This window comes from Cucumis sativus, chromosome 3 (assembly GCF_000004075.3).
Source record: "Cucumis sativus cultivar 9930 chromosome 3, Cucumber_9930_V3, whole genome shotgun sequence".
NCBI lineage: Eukaryota > Viridiplantae > Streptophyta > Magnoliopsida > Cucurbitales > Cucurbitaceae > Cucumis > Cucumis sativus.
In genome coordinates, this window is record NC_026657.2 from 10,095,358 (window position 1) to 10,115,720 (window position 20,363).

At 28.5% G+C, this 20,363-nt stretch overlaps 1 protein-coding gene and 1 long non-coding RNA gene across 2 annotated transcripts; one reads left to right on the forward strand and one right to left on the reverse strand.

Moving 5' to 3' along the window:
- Nucleotides 1-430: 430 nt before the first annotated feature.
- LOC105434837 lies at nucleotides 431-1,469 on the reverse strand. The gene is made up of 2 exons (XR_968928.2): nucleotides 1,107-1,469; nucleotides 431-892 (listed from the first exon to the last, which is right to left on the reverse strand). It is a non-coding gene; the product is annotated as an uncharacterized LOC105434837 (long non-coding RNA).
- A 14,178-nt stretch (nucleotides 1,470-15,647) lies between these two features.
- Nucleotides 15,648-19,900, forward strand: LOC101206735. Its single transcript, XM_004134091.3, has 7 exons — nucleotides 15,648-15,899; nucleotides 16,008-16,125; nucleotides 16,374-16,462; nucleotides 16,554-16,600; nucleotides 16,707-16,795; nucleotides 17,226-17,359; nucleotides 18,605-19,900. The coding sequence occupies exons 1-7, from the start codon at nucleotides 15,822-15,824 to the stop codon at nucleotides 19,319-19,321; spliced, it is 1,272 nt and encodes a 423-aa protein (XP_004134139.1). The 5' UTR covers nucleotides 15,648-15,821; the 3' UTR covers nucleotides 19,322-19,900.
- Nucleotides 19,901-20,363: the final 463 nt, after the last annotated feature.

Genomic DNA, 20,363 nt, shown 5'->3' on the forward strand with positions numbered 1-20,363 from the left:
ACCAATCATTGTAGCACATGTGTTGTCCAGGGCATAAACCTAGAAACCAAAACATCAGTCACACATAATCGGGTCTTTAAAATCCTTTATTATTTTTTCCTTTATAATTTAAATTTTAAATTGTGACCCAAATCTCCCATTAGGTTCACAAGTCACATTTTGGGACTATCTTTCATTTGGTAGATTTGGATTATTGAACAACTTTACCATCTTACCATATCATGAAGCAAATGCCACTTTATCAGATTAGGGGATTTTATCACACCATTTGTTTTCTATTGTAAGATGAAGATTTCAAACCACTACTAGATTCGTTATTTTTTTATGACTGTATTTCTCCCTTGTAAATGTCTTTATAGCAAGTTTAGTCTCTTAATTCTACAGTATTGATGAAGGAAATAGTAAATATAATCAAAACATTGTTCTCATATGAATCAAAATTCATGGCATTGGCATTATTATAGTATATCTAAGGCAAAAACATCTTTAGGTTGTCCCATCTATTCAATAGTTGTCTCATGTCATTATCAGAATCAACCTTGAAAATATAGAATTTAGAATTCAACTGCCGCCTCAACTGCTGATTTGGACAAAGCAACTGTAAAGAAGCTACACAAAAATTTTGAACAAAAGAAAAAAAAAAAAGAGATGAAAATGGGGAAGGAAAACTTTTATTTCTGGGCATTCTTTTTTCCCCCTTCAAATATATAAAGTATTATAAATATTTTATGTACATTGGTGGAGAAGTTGTGTATTTAGGATGATGAAACTTGAAAGCTTCATTGTTTCGGTGGCAATGGAGTGTGTGATTCCACTAATATTGACCAAAGCACATGCACATCTTCACAGGGACAGGATTTCACATCCTCATACAGAATATATATCCCTCTTCCTGCATCAAAATTACCCAAAAACTATGAACCAAAAAAGAAAAAAAAAACTTGAACTTCAAAGGATGTTGAAGAGATTCTTTTCTTTTCTACATAATTTTCTAGTGAAAGAACAGAAAGTGAAGGGGAAATGGTGGCATTGTAGAAGGCAAAAAGAGAGAAACAGAGAATGTAAGTGATGAAATGAAACTGAGTTCGAAAAGGGAAGTGACTTACGTTTTTTAGGCGAAGAATGGAGGCGAAACCAGAGCTTCTTTAATGGGGAGAAGAGGGATTGGAGCCACCCCATTTGGAGAAGAGAAGTGGAGGGAAAATGTCTTTCACTTCATGTAGAGAGAATATTAGAAAGAGCAAAGGATTTGTGTTGGTTTTGATATTGGTCCTTTTTTTTTTTAAGCTTAGACGAGGGATTTTGATGCATTTTTAATTATTCACATTCATTTATTGAATAAATCATGCATTTCTCATATGGTTCTTGGTAAAATGTCTTTTTCAAGCACTTTTTTTCCTTGTAGTAGAAGAAGCCTTCTTCACCACCAATCTGCTGTGCTTCACACACTTCCATGAAATCCCTTTTTCCTTTTTTAATTTTATTTTCAAATCTCATTTTCTCAAGTTTTATTTTGTATAATATTCCCCAAAAACCCACTTTTTAAGAGTGTTGATAGTTTGATTATAGTTTTTAGTGGTCTTTCCCATTTTGGATATCTCTTGTGACTGAAGAAAAAATGTATAAAGTGTTGTTTGAAATTGGAGTCCCCAACAAGGGATCCTATCCCATAAGTCCACATGTCCTTTACTCCCCAATTGGGTGCCTTAGAAGTGTGCTTCAACCTTGTTTTCCTAACTCCATTTTTTTGTAAGTCTTTTTCTGCTTTCCTTTGCTTGTTTTTGCACCTTTTGTTGATTGATTCAATATACACAAAGCTTATTATGTGATTGAGAAAAAGCTTAAAGAATAGAGAAATCGAACACAAAGATTTATATAATTTACTAATAGTAGAGATCATATTTTATTGGAGCTAAAAGTATTAGGAAGAATTTATTTACTAGGGTCAAAATCCTAAATAAACTATATAATAGGAACAAAAAACACAAAAGAAAACACAAATCTTCTTTTTCTCTCTAGGAATCTTTCTGCATTATTAACAAGAGTAAGGTCTCTCTCCTAGAGAGAGAATTTTTGTGGGTTGTAATTATGATTGATACTCTCATTGGAAGTAAAATGAAATGGAAAGGTTTGATTTGATTGAATTTAGAAATACCCAAAATCAGTAAATTTATTCATTAAATTAATTTTTTTTAAAAAAAAAAAAAAAACTGTCCAAATCATTTAACTACAATTTCTTGTTGACCACCTCAAATTACATTTCCCTTTCTAACTTTGTATGGATTTCTTTCTAAATCTTTTTCTACTATATAATCATTATTTGCAAAATTGGACTTGAAAATGGAAGTTGTTTTGCAAATAAGAAAATATTACTGAACAATATATTAGTAACTTCATACACTTTTCCATTTTTAGATATGAAATAGATCCTCTGGTATGTTAAATTAAATCTCAACAAATTGATCCAAATAGCTTTTGATGCAATTACTAATAATGCATATGAACAATATATTAGAAAATAAACATTTATTGTAATTTTAGCTTCTTTAATTTTCTTTTATTTAAGTAAACCAATCCAATCAATTCAAAAATTACAAAAAAAGTTTATACACATGTGAAAAAAAACCTCCACAAGTGATTTTAATATTTTGTTTACAAAATAACGTATTTTATTTCTGGCTCAATATTTTGAAGAAAAAAAGTTGAAAGAAAAAGATGATATATTTTTTTTCTTTTTATTTGTTTCGGAAAATTAACAAGCAACCCCTTTTAAAATAAGCTCGAGATGTGGGCCGTGGTCATGCGGGCTTTCTGTCTGCAGCCCAATGAAGCGGCAGCACAGATCTTATGTTTATGTGGTAGCCCATTATCCAGGGCCTCAGCCCAATAGAAGCCCCGTTTATGTACCCAACTTAAATATTTTGTTGGGCTACTTTTGAAATCCTTGTTTTAGACCCAATAGTTCACTCCCATAGAATAGTTTCCATTTTGGTTTCTAACAAAATAGTACACAATTTTATCTTTGTAGTTTAAAATTTTAAAATAAAGATGATAATTTTTATCATGAAATTATAACGTATGTTATATATTTTTAATTTCAGTAAGTAAATCAATGGGGATGAACAAAAGAGGGGAAGAGAAGTAAGAAAAGATAGGCTCAAGACAATTAGGCTCGATCAGCCTTAGCTTCGAGGGCGGGCTCTCCAATCACAAGTTGAGTCTGCTTAATCTTCTTGGCGATAGAGCCAAAGCACCTCGACTCTAGTTTGGTTGGCTCGGCCTCGTCCCAGAACAAGACCACTCTCCCACTACTCAAGATATAACCTTAAAGTTATAAGGAGTTAGAAGAGGGAAATTTATAAAGAGAAGCAATTTTCTCCATTATAAACCTACTAAACTATGAATCTCTAAAACTTCTAGGCATCAGAAGGTGTACGTGGCTTACGCCATACCGGTGTTAAGATTTTCTTTGTTTTTCAAACAAGCTCTTTCTAAATCACAAATTTTACATTTGAAGTTATCTCGAGATCAGAACAATCAAAATCTAGTATCATACACTTATAAATACTTTTTAAATAAATTTTTTTATAGAAAATAAATGTGAAGTCAACTAAATATACTCAACGAGTTATGATACAAATTATTGATTAAAAAGATTAAAAGTTTAAATATAGTTCAATAATATGCATATTTTTAATTTAATGTTAAATAAATGATTGAATTTTCAAGTATATGTTCAATAAATCTTCAATTTTTTTAAATAAGACCATAACTACTTTTTAAGTTTAGAAGTTTACACTATTTAAATATTAAAAAAATATATCTATTTAGCGGTTTAAAATTTTAGAACTTTATTTCGAATTTGAAAATTAAATAAAGATTTTTTTTTTATAAAAATAACCAAATGAATTGTGTGATTTTGTTCATCGTGAACATATCAGTGTCTATAAATCTCTATTATTAATGAAATCTGAAAATTTTGTTATATACAGGTTAAATTTACCCTAAATAACTTATTAAAGTCCACTAAAATCAATATTAATCTGAGCATTCTTTTAAAAATATAAAAAGAAAAAAGAGAACCTTTTAGATATTTCAGCCATAGTACTGAATTTACTTGTCCTTTGACAGATTCATCCTTTTTTTCTCCATTTTTACAAACTTCATTCATTTTCATTTTTGTGAGAATTATTGTTATTATTTATTATTTATTATTTTCAAATTCAATCAAGTATTTTAAGTTATATGAAATTAAATTTGGATATTTAAAGGGAAAAAATCAAAATGTGAAGTAAAGGGATGAAAATTATACTTTAAAACAACACTATAATTTAGTTACGTGAAGTATTTATCGATCATTTTGCTATTTGATAAACAATGGTGTTCATGAACATGGTTTAAAATTTTTTAAAAAAATTCACACTTTACACTTCTAAACTTTGAGATTTGTATCACTTAAAATTTCAATATAATAATTAGTATCAATCAAATTCTAAATTAAAATAAGTCTCATGCATGATATCCACTTGTGATCGCGACTTTTTCATATGCGATAATTAATATAGAGTAAAAACAAATATTAAAATCATATACATAATAGAGAATTTTCATTTATATGAATCATTTTTCATCTTCTTTTTTACTTATCTATAATTAAGAACGAATCATAACCCATATGAATGGTTTAAATTGATTAACGTATAAAATTTTAGTACTTAAGTTGATCTCACTAGTTAAAGTTTGAAGGGACTAAACCAAAAAATTCACTAGTAATAAATCATTTATTCTCTCACATTTTTTATATTTAAAATTAGAGGTGCATTTCAAAAAGGGTAAAATCAAATCGATTCGATTTTGTTTATCTTTAAAAAAACTATTTACTCAGTTTCGATTTGACTATAAAACTCAACCAACGACCACACTATCAACTTTGAAATTCATACTAAGTATGCAAGTCGAAGAATTAATATACTTTTTTTTCTTTTTTTTTTTTTTTTTGTTGTGGCAGAATGATGATTCTTGGAAGTGAAAGAGACAAAGCATTTGAAAACAAAAGAAGAATGAGAAGAAGAAGAAGAAAAGAGAGAGTGGGGGAATTAGGGGCAGGGCGTCTTAAATGCATATGAGAAAGAGAAGAGAAGAGAAAGGCTTTATTAGGACACTGACCCTTAACACACTTAGAACTTTAAAAAGGACTCTTTCATGTCTTTATGAGTTTTGGATTTTAGGGTTCATAGCCACCAAATTCACATCCTTCTCTTCTCTTTTTATCTAACCTTTTTCAGTAAGTAAATTGATCATCAGGTGAACAGACCAAACATTTCTTTTCAGACTCTCAGACTTTTCTGTTTCTAAAATTATTATTTTTATTATCATTTATTCCACTTTTTTTCTTTTTTTTTTTTTTGCAATTAGAAGAGATTTTCTTTAAAACTCAATTTCAAATTCTAATCTTCAAATTGACGTTCTAATTGTTTAAATGTACGCTATTTGAAAGTCATTTTCTAAATAATACATGTATGGATCATTTTAAACCTTAATTAGAAAATGATGTTTTAAATGTTAACTTTTACGTTTACACATATTATTCATTACATAAAGCTTTTGAATTGAGCAAAATCATCTCCTTGTATTAGCTATTGGTTCTTTGTTGAGTGATCTTGAACGTTATTGACGTTTAGTGTAGAACGTCTTATATATGTGATTAAGATTTGATGAGTACTACCATGTCTTGGTGTTCTTGTCGATTACCTCATTTCTTTGAAAACCCAAGAAGCCTCAAACGATGTTGCGTTCATCAGTAGGAATTAAGTGTATTATTGCTCCATGACTTTTGCTAAGTCTAAATTTAAGTGGGTTAAAGCATTACTTGGAAATCTCATGGTAGATCATTCATGTACCATATAAACTATTAGTTTGAGATAGCTAATTGAGGTTATATATTGCTCAAAACCATTTTTTTTTATTATGAACGCACAAAGCACAAACTAAACTACTTGCAAATATTTTGACAAAGATGTTACAGAAACAAAAATTTCTATCTTCTAAAATAATTATGAATTGTCATCTATGATCCTCATATTCCAACTTAAAAAGAAAGTGTTAACAAATTATAATTATATTGTATGTTTTATATATTTTTCTACCCTTCATTTTTTTTTTGATGTAATTTTAGACCAAAATTAGATTGTATATATGTTATTCACTTTATTGTAATAAAAAATAAAATGAAACAACTTTCCTTATCCTAATAACTAACCAATGGAAATATAAATCATTCATTCCTTAAAAGTTTAAGATTTTAATTGATTTAATCTAGCAAAATTTTAAGGGTTGTTTACATTGATTTGTAACATTAATTATTTTTATCCCTAACAAAATATATATAGATACAAATTAACAAACACATAGAGAAAATTGAGAAATGAAATGCTAATTTTAGTGTGTGTGTGTGTATGTGTTTGTGTGAGGTAAGAGTAAAATAGCCCTAAATGAAAGAAAAAAGTTGGGTGATGACAAGTGGGCATATGGTTTTCAATGTAGAAATTCGTCTGCTAATTCAGAAGTTGATGTAATGTCATTTCAATGTATCAAAAAAAGAAAAAAGAAAGATATGTAATTTAAATAAGAAAATAAAATTAAGAAAGAGTAAGGAGTAAATATAAAAAAGGAACAAAGAAGATATATCTTTTATAATTGTGAAATCAAATACCTTTTCCCATGAAATGACATTATGACTCATATTTCAACCATATAGTTATTTTTATATCTCTATTTTCTTTTAATTAAAAAAGGGGTAAGAATAATATGATTTATTATTAAAACAACAAAATTGATAGATAGGTCACATCATCCCATATTACTTTTCCCTATACATTTAATTCCTCTTTTAGTTTTAGGAATGCCCGTGAAAATAACAAAAAAAAAATTTATAATAAATATGTTTTTTTTTTAAGTATAGAGATTAAATTTAAATTTTGAAATAAAATTAGAAAACAATAATATATATATAAAAGATGACATCAAATCCCACAAAAAAAGAAAGAAAAAGAAACACAAAATGTTGGTTGCCAACCATGCATTATTTATCCATCAAACATGCAAACAACACCATATATACGAAACACCATTTTAGGCTTAAGAAAAAACAAATGAAATGATAATAAGAAAATAAGAGATGAGAAAGAAAGAGAAGAAAACATATATACAAAGGAAAGGATTAGAAGAAAGACTTTAATGTGGCAGCTGCCATATGCATATGGCCCCTTCCTCATCACTACTCTTCATTTCCACCATTACCTTTCGTCAACAAAACACCTGCTAAACGACGCCATTTTAAATCATTTCAATCTTCCCTTCTTCTTTTTCATTTGTTTTACTTTTATGGTTTTCTTCAAAACTTCACCTTCTCTATTTAATATATATACATGTGAGTTATTTGTTTTACTTTTTTCGCTACGCTTATCTCAAACGGATGGATATATATCCAAAGAAAATTGAGAGGCGGCATGGAATTAAAACATACATCCCAAATGAGAATGGATTAGAGCACTAAGTTTCGAACCGATTGGATAACCGGAGAATATACCAATTGAGAAATAGTTGAGTCGTATTTGGCATGCCTACCTACAATGACCTTGGATGTTACATACACTATCTTGACTTCGTCATAGTTATAAGTAACAACAATATTTGAGTGTCAGATGAGCAACATTACAAATAAGCCCATTTGATGGCTCTCGAGAAAAGAGATATTACATGTTTGGATTGTTTTCTAAAGTGTTTTTTTTTTAAAAAAACATTAATAAACAATTAGAAATTCAATCCAAACGCACCCTAAATTTGGACCTTAGCTTACTTTTATTTTCTTAGTTGAACCATACAATCTACAATTTAGACGTTAGAGTGTAATAGCTAGGTTTGGTATTCAACCGAAAACTTTCATGTAGATCAATTTAAAAGACGAGATTCACACTCATTAATAGAAATGAGTATGCAGACAAACTCACAACAACCACAAATCCATTGGAATTTTTAAGATTTCAACAAGTTTTATAAACCAATTTAATTTTGAAATGAAAGAGGGTGTAGGTAAAGACACTTATTAATTAATCAAAATCCGAATTATATAAGGCATGTTTCTAAAAACAGACTTGATGGGTTTCTACTTCCTTTCGTTGAAACTCCATAACTTTACAACCTTAAAGAAAAACCAATTCATTACTTGTTTCTGTCACACACTTTTGATTCACTCTCATTTCTTCTTTTTCATCAGTGGCTTTTTGGTGATTGGCTTTGAGAGGAAAATGGCAAAAAGCTTCATCATATCATCGCTATATAAATTGTGTGTATATATATATATATATCTATCTATTTATAAACCGTTGAGCTTTTTCCTTCTTTTTTTTTTCTTTTCTCTTTTGGAGGCTTTGGGGATGATATGATTGTGAATTTCAAAATTGGTCGACTTTGTATTTGAGGAAATGAGTGAGAAACAAAGTGATAACAAAAAAATGATAATCATCAATTGGGCCCAATATTAAGTGGGTCTTGAAAATTATGAATTTTCATAAATTTCAAGATAAAGACTTCCTATCCCTCTCATATGAAATTCTCACTTCAACAATACAAACAATTCATAATTAAATGCATATCAACATTTTAAAAATTTTATAAATATACTAAACACTTCAACAAAAGTCCATCAATCATACATCAATACTTCCAATACCATACATTTGTCTATTTAATATATTTTACTATATTTTTTACAATTTTAAAAAACATGTTGGTATATTTTGCTAATAGTCCAATTCTTTATTTTAGACCATGATATTCCATTCTAGTTATATTTTTTCAATCTTCTAGGTCATAGATTAGTAAAAGATATGTTATAACTATTTTTGAAATATTTTCAAAAGTTTTATCATTTAAAATAAAAAAATTTGACAAACTATTTACATTTTATAGAACAAAAAAAGATAAAATTTATTACACTTGATTCTTTTATGGAGGATAAATATTTTGTCCAATATTCTTTTTTTTATGATTTTTTTTTAAAAATAAAAATAAAAACCTCATATATTATTTTAAAGAAATAAAAAAAAAGTTATAAGGTGAGAGCATCTCCAAGAAGTTAGTATATCCAAGGACATGCACCAAATTTTGCTTAACAAAAGTGGCAAGTGGGTCTTTTGTTCTTTGTCACATGCAATGACCTAATCAAAAGTTTAAATATATCATTCAACCTTAAACTACTTTATAATTTACCCATCAACATTTCAAAACATAGGATTTTTTAAAAAATTTAATTATTATGATGCTATTTAAAAGCATTACAAAATTTTGAATTAATTAGTTATTGAATAGTTTTGATCATTAATGTACGTGTAAACAAAATTAGAAAAAATAATTTATATATTGACATTTAGGGTTAGATCACGAGATCAGTCCCATTTAAAATATATGTAAGGTCAAATTTATGGTAACTATCAAGATATATAATTATTAGTTTTTGCTTTTTCTTAATCAAACTTTAATCTAATTTTAGCCCATCCCACACTATTGATTCAATGATGATCTCTTCTTCTAACCCACATGGTGGTTTACTTTATGATTAATTAATTAAATTTCAAAGTAACCAAAGTAATTTAATTATATGGAGAAAAAGAGTGATAAGGACGAAAATAAAAGTTGTATGTTAGCAAAGCAATTTTCGCGTTTCAATATTTTGTTCCCTATTTTGTTTAATGCTACACAATCAATAGAAGACGACCAAATTTAATTTCGATGATTTCATTTTAAAGTACTTTTTTTTTTAATAATAACGATCAAGCATTTCATTTTTATTAAAATTGATTCTGAAATTATGTAATGACATATTGAAAAAATATATATATAAATAAGAGAATAACTTGAACACAAAATATAAATTGAAGTTAAAAGTGTGTATATATATATGATGGGATTTTAAATAAGTATTTAGAAATATTAATTAAATAAATAAATATATGAAATTTTTTTATAGGGTCTATTTAATCATGATTGTTAATCACAATTTAAAATTACTAAACACTAAGACATACATTTTGAGATTAACTCTAATGAGTTAGAAAAGATGGTAGTGCACCCGACCATAATCTATTCATAACTATATTAGTAATATTTTATTATATTTATAAATATTTTTAATTCAATTTATTATATTTAAAAATAATTTACTTGTTCTTAAAACAACACTAAATAAGCAAACCATGTTAATTAAATCAAATAATATTTTTATCACATGCATTAAGTCTTAAACCATATAATCAACGATAATATCCTAAACTAATGTTTCTTCCACTTAAATCCAAGGATGAACACACAAAATCATGTGAATTAATGTAGTTAATTAATTAAGAAAAAGAAAATAGACTTTTTGTTAATTTTTGGTCCCATATCATTATTATTTCACTATTCTTTGATATGTCATTTTCTTTTCTATATATATATACACAAAAAAAGAACTAAAACAATACTATTCCCCATATATAGAGGCCCCTAAGAGGGAGTTGCAATCCTAATTTAGTCACACACAAAAGAAAGTAAACCAAAAATAGACCCTACTAATAAACCAAAATGGCAACCAAAAATATTTTCATATACATGATAAGGTAATGGCAAAATATATATATCCTGCATGACCATACTTTTTTTTCTACTTCAAGTGGGTGTTCTCATTATAAAAGCAGTTGGAGAGTAAAGCCAGAGAGGAAGGCAATATGTGAATAATATTAATTTGAATTATTATATTATGTGATCATAAACTATATAGTATATAATAATAATATGTTTACACTTGTTACATAGTGGGTGACCCAAAAACAATCATATGAAAAAGTGGAGAGAGAGAGAGAGAAATGAGGAAGAAAAAAAGGAGGGTTTTGTTTCAAAATTTGAAATCTCTCTCTCTCTCTCTCTCTCGAGTTGGGAAAAAAAGGAAAATAAATAAAAATGTAAAAATGTAAAAATGAAAATAAAAATTCAAAGGGTAGGTGGAAGGATATGCCACCTTTATAGTATAGTCATTGTCCACGTTTTCATTTGTACCAAACCTTACCCACCTCTATATATATATAGCAAACATTATATGTATATTATGTTAAAATATAAGTTTTGGTAACATTCAAATTTGAATCAAATCAATGTTTTTACGTTAATTAAGTTCACTCAGAATCAAGATTTTAGGTTTAAATTTTCCAATCTCTAACTTATACTAAGAAATCAATCTTTTTACCGTATAGTTTAAGAATGTCTATTTAAATTTTAAATTTTATGTTTATTAAATTTTATATAATTTATCATTGTGTATGAAAAGATATTTGACTCATTATTGTTATTACTATTGTTTTTGAAAGGAAAGATTTTACATCTTTTATAAGATACATTACATGTGCAGCTTCTTCTTTTATGGCCAATTAGATTAGATGTTACTGGTGTTATTTAATATGAAAAACTACAAAAACTATTCAGTAGTAGGGTAGTACTTGTAATGATATTTTCAATTTTTCAATAATACAACTAGTGATTAAACTTTTAAAGGTGATAAAATTGGACTAATATAAATGATGAAATATGGTCTCAAAATTATATAATCAATACAAAATTGTAAGTTTAAAAGTTCATTTTTAAACTTCGGATAAGTTTTGAAATCTAATTTTTAATTTTGAAAGTTTAAGAATATCTAAGTGTTAAGTGATTTTTGAAATTTATCATATTTAATATTATAATACATGAAGTCCAAAGAAGCCAATAATCCAAATAATCACGATTCGGTTCAAGAACAGTGAACTAGAAAATAAACCGTCACTTGAAAGGACATCTCCTAACTAATTACATGAAGTTCATTTCATTTATAAATGATTGAATATCTTCATAGACTTAGTTAAATACAAAATAAAAATTTAACAAAGGTATATATTTGACATTTTTGTAAAAGAAACATTAAGAACAAAATTGATATTTTTATAAAGTTTAGTGACAAAATTGTAATTTTAACTTCACATCATCACAGGTTTACAATAGCATTCCTCTCTCCAAACCTTATTAGTCATGATTTCATATACCCTATATAATATATGAAAATGATTGTCACACACACTAATATATATATAGAGAGAGAGAGAAATTTTTGAATTAAAAAAAGAAAAATTGAGAAGCCAAATGTAAATGTATTGGATATTGGAGAATCATGGGTGTGTACGTAGAAGGAAATTAAAATAATTAAAAGAAAATGAGAAAAAATAGAAGTCAAAGATAAAGAGAAAAAGAATCTATTAAATGTGCCCAAATTTGAAAGAAGACAAAGAGAAGGCTATTTTTCACTACGCAACACCCTTTCTTTATTACTATATTTTTTTAATTATCACGATAAAGTTACCTCTACAATTCTCAATTCTCAGCTTTGGAAAACGCCTAAATCACATCATTTTATTCACTAATTCATTTTTTTTCAAAAAATTTGACTAATTGTTATTACTTTAATCCATTGTTTTCTAAAATAATACTTCAAGTTGGAAAACTATATCATACCTGCCACTATATTAAATTATAACATGTTTTATAGTATGACATAAAATTGAATGCCTTATAAGGATATGTCTTAAATTTTTAAAAATTCATAAATTAAATGCATAAAATTGAAGTTTAAGAAACACAAAATTAAGAAGATTATTGGAAAAAAAAAAAGGAAAATATTGAGGGGATGGTGGATTGGAGGTTTAGGTTTGCAACGTGTGGGAAGATGAGAGAACCGGCGTAACAATGACGGAGTTAGGGGCAGGTTTCTTTTAATACGAGATTGGATGACAATTATCAAGGCTTTGACTTTGTGGGTTTATGTGTTGTGTTTGTTCTCTCTATTTTACAGACTAAAATCTCACTTTTTAATACTGTTTATTTATTCTGCATTTCATAATTATTATTTCTATTTGTGTTATTTTATAAATATATGTATATTATAGCAAAAATCTAGAAGAAAACTTTTTATTGTTTTTCTTCTTTGTTTCATTTTTTTGTATTTAAGCTAAGAGTAAACCCTACAGTAGTTGAAACTTGATTACACAACTTGTTAATACTATGTTCATTAGGTGTGTGAGTTTTAGCCAAGTTTTATCGAAGTGTAAATTTCTTTGAAAAGTTCAGTTTGAACCTTTTATATGATATAGAAGTGGAAAAATGATCAAACTAAACATCTTTTGGTCGCTATGTAATAAGACATGACTCACTTTATCATTATAGTTTAAGACTTAATTTTAATCCATGCATATTTCATAAATTCTATAATATTGCTAGTCATCCTTGTTCCTTTTTCTTCCAACACATTTGTTATCTATAAGCATTAAACTTAGTAAATATAAATAATTTTTTTTTCTCAACGTAAGGAATAATATTATATTATTCAAGATTTATTGAATGTACATGAACTAAAATCAACATGTTACATGATAGGAAGAATAAGATTATATATAAATTTATAAATATATTGAGAATGAAAAATATAAAATAAATGAAGGGTAGCAAAAATAAAAGCGTGTGGGTAGATCCTATATTAAAAGAGAAAGTAAAAGAAAATGAAAGGTGATGGAATATTGTGAAAGAGTAAGACATAAGTATTAATTAAGTTAGGAGTATAGTCAATTGGAATTGACCTTATAGTTGTAATATTAATTATGTTAACAACGACAACATAAATGCAAATGGGAAAACCAATTAATTAAATGAAATGAAACCCAATAAACTAAAATAATTATTTTTAAAAAGGAAAATAAAATCCAGCGTGGAATAATTAGGAAGGGGGAAAAATAGAGTGGATGAAGATGGAGAGGAGTTTTGGATGGTACGTGTGATTGAATTGATTATTCCGCGATATCCGTTCACGGGTTTTCACTTTTAAAATCACTCATTTTCTCTGCCCTTATTCCATACTCACATCATTACATTACTCTATCATCCAATAATAATCCTCTATTTAATCAATCAATAAATAAAACACTCTTTTTACCCTTAAATTTTGATTTCTTTAATAATTCTTTTATTCTTAGTTATTATTTCTCTTTACTCTAAATGTAACTCAAGTAGTTATTGTATTCACCGATCTTATTATTTGTTAGCATTTAATGGTAATAGTAAAATAAAAGTTAATTCTAACTTAAGTTCTTGGAGTTAAAATATCACTATTTTATTTTAAGATGATATAGGAAGAAATAATAAGAAGAAATTAAAAAATTAAACCTAATTATATAATGATTATTATTTTATTTTTTTTCCTTTGGGGTATTGAATGAAACCAAAAATTGAATAACATGTATATTAAAATAAAGTTAGGAAATTGCATGGATAAAAATACTTAAAACGAAAGCAATAACTAAAACAAATACATTATTGACTTAATACGCAAAAATACATAGGCTTGTGAATATCAATAATGTCCACAAACCCATACCAAACGTAACTAATGAAGAGGACCTTAAACAAAACATAATTGTTTGAAATTGACTCTTTTCTTTTTCTCTTTTTAATTTTTTTTTTGTTAAATCATGAATTTAATGATCAATATATTATAGTTGTCATGTCATATTTTCAATGATGATAATAATAATTATATATATATATATATATATATAAAAGAGAAAACAGACGAAATTAAAAATATCAGTATCAGCTAATTCCATTCATTGGCCTACGTTCAGCCTACGAGAGACCTTCCCATTTATTGCAATATTCTCTTTTCCTCCAAATTACCATGCACAAGCTGTAAATGAAATATAACCCAAAAAACACTGAGGGAAAACCCGAATTTCACACTCCTTCTCCCCTTTTTATTTTTAACAAAGAGAGAATTTTATTTTTCCTTTCTAAATTTCATCGAGGTTTGAGTATAAATTTTAGTTTGGTTTATAAGTTTTAGGATATTGTTACAATTTTATCTTAGGATATTATGTTACTAATGCTTACTTTACTATTTGGAATTAATGGTGATACAAAAGTTAGTGAAAACTAATTGACCACAGTTAAATAAAGGTTAGGTTGAAGATTTTTAAAACTCAAAAATAAAAATGTAATATTTTTAAATTTAAAAATCAAATAAGATTTAAAACCCTTCATACAAATTTAACTATTTAGTTTTTAAAAATGAAGTATCTTTACCATCCATGGTTTTTAGGTTAAAAGAATGGAATTCTGAGATTGATTCTTAAAACAGAAAAAGTTATTAACAACTCAATTTTTAAAAATGGTTGTGTTTTAGAAAACTTAGAAAGAAAACATATGATGAAAAGAGTCATAGTTTTTATTTTTTAAAAAACAAAAACTGATCCTAAAAAAACAAGAACCGAAACCCAAAGAATAAATATAGTGTAAAAGCAAAAAAAGAATGGTAGAAACGAGAAGTTAACGGCGTGGCCGCCGACTGAATTTTCCGTTAAAAACTGCCGTCACAGAACAGAATTAAAATATTATATATGAAAACAAACTCATTGACCAAAAGAAAAGAAATAGAAGAGAGAGTTACCGTTTTTTATTCCCTCTTTTTGAAAAGCCCCTTCCTTTATAACGGCGTTATTCATCCAAAGTCCACTATAAATAGAAGCCTTCCAAATCCACCACTCCCCGGCCATTTTTATTTATTCAAACTCACAACTCACAACTCCAATCTCTCTCTTCTTTCTCTCTCCAAACGATCAAATTTCCTTCTTTTTTTGAAAGAGAAAAAAATCTTGCGTGAAGGTGAAGTTTGGTATATTTATCAGGAGGATTATTGTTTTTTCTTGGAGATCAAAATGGGGAAAAATGATCAACAACCAGTTCAATCTGTTCTTCATCTTCTTCGTAAACAATCCCCACTTTCCCTCAAACAGGTTTGTAACAAAAAAGAAAACCAAACTAAACCCATTTCTTAAATTTTAATATATGTTCTTCTTTGTTTTCTTCAAATTTAAAAATTTTATGGTTTTTTCTTTTTGTAGGAGAAATTTTGTAATACAGCTTGTGTTGAGCGGTTTCTGAAGGCTAAAGGAGATAATGTGAAGAAAGCTGTTAAGAGCTTGAGAGCTTGTCTTTCTTGGAGAGAGACCATTGGCATTGGTAAATTTACTTTCTTTTCTTCTTTTTTATGGGTTAATATTGAAGAATCTTGCCTTTTTTTTTTTCCTTCGAAAATATAAACGTTTTAAAGTAGTGGCATGATCTTCATAGTAATGATTAAAGCTACCCTACGTGATTCCATTCCTTTCCTTTTTAAAAACCACATCACAGAAAAAAAAAAAAAAAAAAAAAAACCAAAACCTCTATTTACTTTTTTTCTTCTTCCGAATATTCTCCTTTATCTACAGACCATCTCATCGCCGATGAATTCTCCACTGAGCTGGCGGATGGCGTCGCCTATGTCGCTGGTCACGACGAAGAATCTCGCCCCGTCGTGGTAACCATTTCATATCAATTTCACTAATTTTCTTTTCTTATTGCTCTCTCACATGGGCAAAAAAGTGAGTTTTTTTGCACTTTGTTTGCAGATTTTCCGGTTTAAGCAGGATTATCACAAGTTCCATTCCCAAAAACTGTGAGTAAAATCAAAACTCCCACCCATTATATATATAAAAAAAAAAATAATGATAATGATATAATTCCAATTTAATTTTCTGATATTGTTTCATTTATTCAAATAGGTTTACTCGTTTGGTAGTGTTCACGCTAGAAGTAGCCATTGGGACCATGCCCAAAAACGTGGACCAAATGATCATACTTTTTGACGCAAGTAAGTAATTACTGATTAGAATTAAATTAAGTTCAATATATTTGAAAATAAAAGAAAAAGAAAAAGAAAAACGAACGACATGTCGGAAGGGCGGGTGAGTTATTTCTGAGATATGATTCAGAAACTGTCCGGTGTGGAACGGCGGTGTCGTTGTCAATAGCCACCACTTTTAGGGCGGAGGAGTAGGGGAAGGGTATTATCGGGAATTGAAATGTCTCAATCGGTAATGTCTTAGAATTGGTCAATTTTCACAGTAGAGTACTACACTTTAGTGGGAGATTGAACAGATGAACTAATTAAATAAAAGCAGAAACACCCAGAAATTAACTTTCTTTTTCTTTTTAAAATTATGCTCAGATTTTAAGAAATGAAATTTAACTTGATGATTGGGATAATGGAGTAAATGTATTGAAGCGTGGGAAAAATGCAGGCTTTTTCAGGTCAGGATCGGCTTTTATGAATTTATTAGTGGGAATGCTCAAAATGGTGGCTGAATTCTATCCTCAACAACTTCATTCTGCTTTTGTTATTGATCCTCCTTCTTTATTCTCATATCTTTGGAAGGTATTTTTCTTTCAATTTCTTTTCATTTTCAAGCCTCCTCAATATCACCAACTCAAATATTTCTAATCTATATAAATTTATTTTTTCTATTTTCAGTAGTTTTCTATTTCTAATTATGAAAAACTTAGTATTGACTCTGCTACTGCTTATATGTTTAGGTTTGAGTATAACTTTACTTTTAAAACAATTTGTCTTTTGCTTTTTGTTGAGTTGATTGTTGTCCAATGTCTACTGTGCTTTTTTCAAAAACCAAATTTTTATGCAGCTTCTTTTTGCTTCCTATGGTGGGTGGGTTTTCTTTTTTGGAGGTTTATTATTAAATATTAACTGTTTCAGATACATTATTTTAGTTCAAAGACTATATTTTCCCCTTCTTTTAACTTTGTTTTTGGCTTTGGTTTATTTTATTATTTTAATAAAAAGCTTTTGTTTATTTCAATTATAATTTTACTTTTTACTTTGCAGTTGATCTTCATTTGAAAATTTTAGAATAAATTTAATGTAACATGAAAGTACAAATTTATGGCTTCAAAGAATTACTTTTAATGAAAGTGAATGTATCGAACACAATTACTTTTAGAAGTACAGTGACTAAAACCAGTGGTGGTGAAACTAATTAAATTGAATAAATATTAAAAGACGTTTACTACTTGCACTTTGTAGATATTTGATTTTGTCATAAACTACAAATAGTTTATAAGTCACTTTTTACCAATCTCCTAAAAATATAGAAACTAATATATAGAGAAACAAAAAATGATATTTAAATTTTATTTATTTTTACTCTGTAATTGCAAATACAATAATTTTGATTATGTTGGTTTGAAATGGTAATTTTAGATATGGTGTATTTTTAAATATAACAAAATATTTATAAAATATAAAAAAATATTATAGTGATTGTCCATAAATTATTGGTTGTCTATATCATGACGACAAGTATAGTATTTTTGGACGATTTACATATAAATGATGATATTTTATTGTATTTGAATATGTTTTGTCATTTAAAATAACTTTCTTTGATTTTGGTGGTCCACCTAATTTTGAATGATGAATTTTAAAATTTTTAACACAAACTTAAATTGTAATCGTAAATTATCATTAGGATTTATGAAAAAATGAGGCGATTAATAGGATTTAAAACATTATAAAAATCGGATAAAAATAGTTTTTATTTTTATTGAAAAAGCTAAATTATATTGAAGTTGATATTAATAATAAGTTAATACGATGAAACTGCAGGGTGTTCGAGCGTTCGTTGAATTATCAGCGGTGACGATGGTGATATCATCTCTAGACTTTGAGGATTCATTAGAGTTCAACGACTTTGCTGCCTATCCGCGAGCCTCCTCCCTCCGATTCGATCAAGCATCAATACAATCAACGGGAAAGATCGGGTCATCCGCATCATCACGCTTCTCCTTCACCGTATCCCATCATTTTGACTCACTAAAGCCATGGTACCTCAGTCTAACAGACACGTCAGCGTCCAAAGTAGGACCCACGAGTCCTTCACCACTGGGCCCCGCACTGATCTCCCCACTCAACGCCCGTTCCCTGTCCTTCGCATCTCCGGCTGCCAGGATGCCACGTGGTGAAATCAACGACTCAAGTAGTTTCAGCTCGAGACTGACAAGGAAAAGCCTGTTCCCGTCAACACCGCTGCCGCCGAGAAGCGCTGCCATGGACGGTGGTGGTAAGAAGGGTAAAATCAAAAACCCCCCAAGGACCCCACGGCCGTCGTTCCTCCAATCGCCGGCGGTTTTCTTCCGAAGAGAGTGCCACGTCAGTAGAACGGAAAGAAACCGGGAAGCTTTCCGGTCTGTTTTGAAATTCTACAGAAGACCCTACGATGAAATGGTTTACAGGTCAAAGATGAGGCCCCCACTTGGTGGATTAATCTCCATCGTCACACCACATCTTAGACGTCGACACGTGTCAATGTCTCAACGGTTCTGATCCATTACCCAAAAAGAGAAGAAAAAACAAACAAAAAGAAAAGAAAAAATCACTATTTTTTTTTCGCTACCTCTACCACTACACAGTAGTTGGAGTTGTCCCTATAGACAGACAAGAAGATACGAAAGTTTATAACATGAATCAAGTGGAAAAATGGTCATGAGTTAGTAAAAATAATTGACCGAGTTGATGGGGGTGAATGTGTTTGAGTAATTGAAATGACATAACTGAGACGGAGTTGGGGGTGGACTGAGTTTGGGAGGACCGAGATGGGAAAGAAGAAAAAGAGCTTCGAGTTTGAGGACAAGAAGACAACGTGCTAGACGGGGTGTGAAATGGTGTGCAAATTGTCCTTTTATTTTTTTGAACTTTGTGGTTCTTTAATTTTGCAAAGTCTACGTTTTTGGGGGTTTGGAACGTTAATAATAAAAGAAAAAGAGAAAAGAATATGCATGGGAAATGGGTAGCGTGGTCGAACCGGTGAGATCAGATGTCAAGATTGTTTGAAACCTCACAAAACAGAACACACCAAGTCTAACTATTTAATTTCTTGTTAATCCATATTTTTTTTTATGTATACATTATATATATATATATATATATATATATATTTGTGACTTTGTGTATTTAATTCATTTGTTAATTTTGTGAAATTTTGCAACTCCAATAGTATAGTTTTGTCTATTTTAAGTAATAATATTTGACAGTTAGCTAGATGTTAGGCTTTTTTGATGTGACGCTATAACATGTAGAAGAAAATAAACTAGTTACTCATCTTATTTTCAATTGTTTTTTAGATGAAACTCTCATCTTATTACTCATCAAAGATAATATTTCAAATGAGTGTTAGATCCAATAAAATAAAATCAAGATCCAATCAAGATTGTTGAACCTAACTAAACACAACCTCAAAGGGACATTTTGAGATGATCTCATAGAAGACTCACTCTCATTTTAAAACAAATGAGTTACTTTTTTCATTGTCAATTGACTTTGATATCCAACTTCATACTATCAAATATCAACATGAAATTGTAGTTAC